Here is a 6,000-nt window from a genome sequence, read left to right on the forward strand (position 1 = left end):
AAGACACTCTTCGTCTCTCTTGTTTTCTCCTCTTCTTTTCAAATAGCAGGGGTGGGGATAGGAAGGGGAATTGAGATTTCTTTCTTTCTTTTGTTTATTTAACTTATATACCACTTTTAGGGGAAGAGCTGGGATGCCTCCCAAAGTGCGTATTTACAAACTGTGTATGTCCTAATACTCGTAAAATAGAATGTTAAAAGCCATTGAAAATGTGTAGACATAGACTTCATTCAAACCAATATTACAATAATATGGCAGCAATGATTCCTCAAAGCAGTAATGACCATATCAGCATCTAAAGCCCAGTTAGTAAATTAGCCCCTAAAGGCTATTGTAAAAAGATGGGTCTTTAAGGACCATTTGAAAATGCTGTGCTTGCTGGATCTTACTCAGAATAGAATTCCAGAACTTTGGGGCCACTGCTGAGAAGACCATTTTCTTCTTCCACCAACCCATTGCAATAGGGCAGACATGTCCAACACGTCGATCATGATCAACGGGTAGATCCCGCAATGAATTTTGGTCAATCGCCACCTGCCCTCTCCTGGAGACATTGGGGCTGTTTTGACGCTGCGTGTGCCCACCCCTGCCCCGTCAGTGTGTACCAGCCCTCCCTGCAGCCACCCCTGACATGTTGAGGGAAGCAGCCGGTGCCCGCCCACCCTGCACCCATCCCTGGGTGCCAGTTTTTATATTGCATTGTGGATCATAGTCAACTTCAGGTTGGACATGCCTGCAATAGGGGAAACTGTGACCTCATGAGCACATGAGGATAATCACCCTTTCACTCTTGTCACATCCTTCCACAATGCCCCTTGTAAATGGCATCCTTCTGGAGGGAGATTTTTCAGCAGGAAATCTGTGCAGGTAGGGGGATGAATTAAACCCCATTTGCCCAGGTCATGGTCCTGATCCAGATAACCCCGCCTCCACACACACAACTGTTATTTTAAAATGCACACATATGAAAGAGACAAGCATGTTTTTAATCTGGTTCAGCTCTCAGCCTCCTATGTCCATATGAACTTCAGCTGTAGACATTGCTGTCAACATATATGGAATGCTGATCATGCAAGCATTCCTGCCACTATTACACAAAATAATGTCTTTTGTTTCAGCCATTTTATTTGCTGAGAGGTGTTTTTATTTATGCTCCTTTTGGCACGAGAATCCATCAATATATCTGCGCTATGTTTCTCCCCATCGTCCCTTGTGTGGCGCTCCAGTGTATTTACTGTGTTTCATTACCCGAAAGCCTCAGGCTGTGGCTGAGTATGTTGTGACGCTAAGATCAATTAAAGCTTAATGAAAGGAGAAAGAGGCTGTGTGATTGCAGGCCGGATGGAGTTGTCAGAAGGTGCAGTTTGGGTAAATAATGTCCTCCTTACTCAGTGTTAATCCTTAGCATTTGTTGACCTAGCAGAACTGCAGGCTCAAGAGTTTTTCTGGCTGGGTATTTCGGCTCTTGACAGTGTTGCAAACTGCGTTCTCTGCAGTAGTGGCTTTCAACGTTTCCAGGTAAAGGATCAACCGATTGGTGCAGCCTTTAACCACCTAAGTGGCGCATAGCTCTTTCCTTTTTTTTTAAAGCTGCCTGTTTTTGTCCTCTTTAAGAGAAGTTGTGGGTAGCTGGGTTCACAGGAAAGTTGCCTCTGTTCTAGCTTGCCTGCGTATGTGCACTACAAGCCCACATGCTTGTCTGTTCCAACCCCAGGAAGTGCTTCTAAAGAAACCTGGCGGACAGGAAGTGCAGTCCGAAATGGATTATTGTGGGATTACTACAATGTTCTGCATGTGGCAGTAGTGTTTGTTTGTTTGTTTGTTTGTTTGTTTGTTTGTTTGTTTGATACCTGCCCTTCGCCCTAAGGTCCCAGGGTGGGTAATAAATATCCCTTCCACCCCAAGAAACCCATACAGAAATTTAATACAGAACAACACTGTGTAATACGACTGTGTGGTACCAGTCTAAATACATTACCAAGTGCGTGCTTGTTGATTTTTTAAAAAGTCAATCGACTTGTGTGATTGGGCATTTATTGTAGGATTCAGGCAGGACAGCTGTCTTACAACAAACAGAAAAAAGAGCCTTGTAGCACAGTTAAGACAAACAGATTTATCGTGGCCTAAGCTTGTGTTCAGTGGCCTTTTGGCCCTACTGTTTACCTTCCCTAGTCCCCCTTCCCATCAGGTGTGTGTGTGTGTGTGCATGCACACACACTGAGAATAAGACTCATACATCAAATGCAGGAGAGAGCCTTGTGGCCCCATAAAGTCTAACAGATTTATTGTGGCATAAGCTTTGTGGACCAGAGACCTCTTCATCACAAGCATGAAGGGTTATTTTTGATTTACCTGCCACCATCAATGTACATGGTGTTTTACAGAGTAAAATAATACTCACTCTCCTTGTACGAACCCTCTCTCTTTTGAATGTGTGTGTGTTTGGTTCCTTTGTGCCCTGGGGAATGTGGATTGGTTCACTTGCTTGAGGTAAATCATTGGTTTAATAATAATCATTGGGAATTTTACATATGCCTCTTTAGCTGCTAGGGTTTTCTTCACCTCCTCCTCTCCCTGACCCCCTTCTTCTTTTTAGATATTTCACAGCAGGCAGAAGATCCCAAGGTGCAGTCGCAGTCTCCCCCCCCCCCCCCGATGATTTTAAAATTGACTTCCCTCTGGCACCTCAGCAGAGGGGCACATAACCACTGGTACGAGGTTTCAAGATGGGAAAGAATGTTAAAAGTAGAAAAGCATGATGGTTGTACCTTTGAGATACAAGTGGGGCTACAAAACAAATTTTGCTGGTTTCTCTTCCTTGTAAGTGAATTATGCATTATGCTCCATCCCTTGTATTGGCATATGTAATTAACAACAAGACAAGAAAAAGCAGGAAGTAACTGTGAGGGCGTGCTCTTTCTCTATATTTTTTTATTTGACGTATAACTCTCCAACATCTGGTTTTTGTTTCCTAGGACAAAAAGGACCAGCCATTGTTACGAGATCACTTACCGCCACTTGGAAAAGACCTTGACTCAGAAGGAAGTAAACTGCATCCATAAATCCATCGAGGAATCAGTTGTACAGAAATTAGGAGTAGAGGGAAGATTTTGAGCTTTGAATTCTCCAGTTTTCTTTTATCACTGCCCTGCCCACACCCCCTTCTGTTTGAAAGCAGTTTCTATCATGTGGAAGCTTTTGGCAATGGTGGAATTTTCAGGTAATAAAAAGTGAACAACATAACAGTTCCTGAAAATATCAGTGATTCGCTTGTTGGGTAATTTGTACGTTGTTAATCAGTTCTCGTGTGTTATTAAACTCCAGAACGTGTGTGCTATTTCTGCATTGACAGGATGTTCCATGCACTTGCGATAGAACCTCAGACCAACTATAGGTTGCTTGTGAATGTGACCCAACTGTACATTACAAGCTAGACTGCCAACAAAATGAAGGTCCTCCCTCCCTTTTTTGCAACGGAGAAAAAGATGCTTAATAGGCATGGTAAAGGTAAAGGGATCCCTGACGATTAGGTCCAGTCACACTCTGGGGTTGCGGCACTCATCTCGCTTTACTGGCCGAGGGAGCTGGCATACAGCTTCCGGGTCATGTGGCCAGCATGACTGAGCCGCTTCTGGCAAATCAGAGCAGCGCACGGAAACGCCGTTTACCTTCCCGCAGGAGCGGTACCTGTTTATCTACTTGCACTTGACGTGCTTTCAAAGTGCTAGGTTGGCAGGAGCAGGGACCAAGCAACGGGAGCTCACCCCGTCGTGGGGATTCGAACCGCCAACCTTCTGATCAGCAAGTCCTAGGCTCTGTGGTTTAACCCACAGTGCCACCCACATCCCTAATGGACATGGTGCTGAGCCCTTTTTGCAGTTTTAACTCTTAAGGCTGCATTCCTATGCACTCCTTCCGGGGGTAAGCCCTATTGAACCCAGTGGATTTTACTTCATAGTAAACATGCATAAGATAAATTGGCGATGGAGGTAATTCCCTGCAAACTAATTAGGTTGCGGCCTGAGCCTTGCACAATGTTTTTTTTTTTTTAAGTTGGACTGCACAGTGGTTTGCTGGGATACAAAACAAGCCCACGGCTTAATTTGGTTTATCTGGCTTTCTTTGTAAAGCTGCTGCGAAGGGAAGCAGTTGTGAATTACCTCAGCCACAAATTGCTTTGCAATTGCACCACTTCAGACTCCAGCGAATTCTACCGTAAACTAACATTCCCAGTACAGTAACATTAATCTGAAAAGAGCCAGGTACGGAGTACCACACTCAAGGCTTCTTTTATCTCACTGGGTCATTTAGCGGCCGCTGACAGACACAGCATTTGCTTCTGTGGGGTTTTTTTTTGCCTCAGTTCTTTCTTCGCTGTCTGGTGACTCTACCTCTCCTTGGTATTGGCACATTTGTCTGCCTCCTCCACTGTTGTATTGAATATTACCAAATTGATTTTCTTAGCAAGAGAGCCATGGCAGACATTTTGTCCTGCTATGCCTGCAATACGAAGCCAAAACACGGGTACTTCTCTTCGTTGGTAGATCACAGCAACATTGGGCAGCCTGTGCCCCCTAAACTAGAAGGTCAGTGAAGAATATCAACCCCGTTGCCAGTTTTGAAGTAAGATTCCAACCGCCAGCCCTGTCAGCCTTCTTTAGATTGAAAACGGGGCAGGGGCCAGTCTTGTTCTGGCCTCACACAGCAAAAAAATGCTAGGTTGGCAAGGAACCGCAGGCCAGAGATCAAATGTGTTTCCCCAGGCCTCTTTATCCAGCTTTCAGTGCTCTTTATTATTTCAGGCCACCTTCTCAGGCCACACCTTCTCTCCACAGGCTGCACCCCACACTGGCCTCAAATGCTTTCTTGTGGCTGGAATGTGTCATGTAACTGTGATAATGCCTCTTGCTTGCAACAGGTGAAGGCTGGAGAGGTGTGTGAGGATGAAGCGTTGCTGACTTTTGCATGGCTGAAAAGAAGCTTGCTATACAAGGTTAAGGGGCTGCCTTATTACTATTACTACTACTACTAGTAGTAGTAGTACTAGTACTAGTACTACTATTATTACTACTAGTAGTACTATTACTAGCACTAGTACTATTGTTGTTGTTTTATTACCCTGCCCATCTGACTGGGTTGCCGCAGCCACTTTGGACAGTTTCCCACATATATAAAAACATAATAAAACATTACACATTAAGAAGCTTTGCTATACAGTGGTACCTCAGGTTCAGTACTTAATTCGTTCTGGAGGTCCGTACTTAACCGGAAACTGTTCTTAACCTGAAGCACCACTTTAGCTAATTGGGCCTCCTGCTGCTGCCGGAGCACGATTTCTGTTCTCATCCTGAAGCAAAGTTCTTAACCCGAGGTACTATTTCTGGGTTAGCAGAGTCTGTAACCTGAAGCGTATGTAACCTGAAGCGTATGTAACCCGAGGTACCGCTGTACAGGGCTGCCTTCAGATGTCTTCTAAAGGTTAAATAGTTACTTACCTCCTTGTCATCTGATGGGAGGGCATTCCACAGGGTGGGTGCAACTATCAGAAAGGCCCTCTTTCCTCCAATTTTGCTTCTGACCCCCTCACCTATTACTGGTACACAGCCCCCAGAAATCTGTCCTCTAGGGTGCGCAGCCATGGACTTGCAAAGGTTCCCAACACCTAACTCTCCATGGCGGCCCCAGTCCCTGATCCATATGGTAAATGCCAAGTATTTACCATGTGAATACCATATTTTTTGCACCATAACACTCACTTTTTTCCTCCTAAAAAGTAAGGGGAAATGTCTGTGCGTGTTATGGAGGGAATGCCTACGGGTGGCATGCCTACGGATTTTCCTCCTCTAAAAACTATGTGCGTGTTATGGTCGGGTGCGTGTTATAGAGCGAAAAATACGGTAAATACTGGCAGTGAAGGACTACCAACTTGGATGGCTTTAGAAGAGGGTTGGACAGATTCATGGAGGGGAAGGGTCTCGATGACTACTAGCCGTAATGGCT

The 6,000-nt window shown here is 44.9% G+C and overlaps 1 protein-coding gene across 3 annotated transcripts in view; it reads left to right on the top strand.

Annotated features, from left to right (window-relative positions):
- Positions 1 to 3,258, top strand: part of FARS2 (phenylalanyl-tRNA synthetase 2, mitochondrial) — a 200,766-nt gene extending 197,508 nt beyond the window's left edge. For all 3 annotated transcript variants that reach the window (XM_082234531.1, XM_082234530.1, XM_082234533.1), the window contains one exon: positions 2,976 to 3,258. In XM_082234531.1, coding sequence (XP_082090657.1) covers positions 2,976 to 3,114 — 139 coding nt within the window. In that variant the 3' untranslated portion in view covers positions 3,115 to 3,258. The remainder of the gene's footprint in view (positions 1 to 2,975) is intronic.
- The last annotated feature ends 2,742 nt before the right edge of the window (positions 3,259 to 6,000 follow it).

This window comes from Podarcis vaucheri (assembly GCF_965113315.1).
Source record: "Podarcis vaucheri genome assembly, chromosome: 8".
Lineage (NCBI taxonomy): Eukaryota > Metazoa > Chordata > Lepidosauria > Squamata > Lacertidae > Podarcis > Podarcis vaucheri.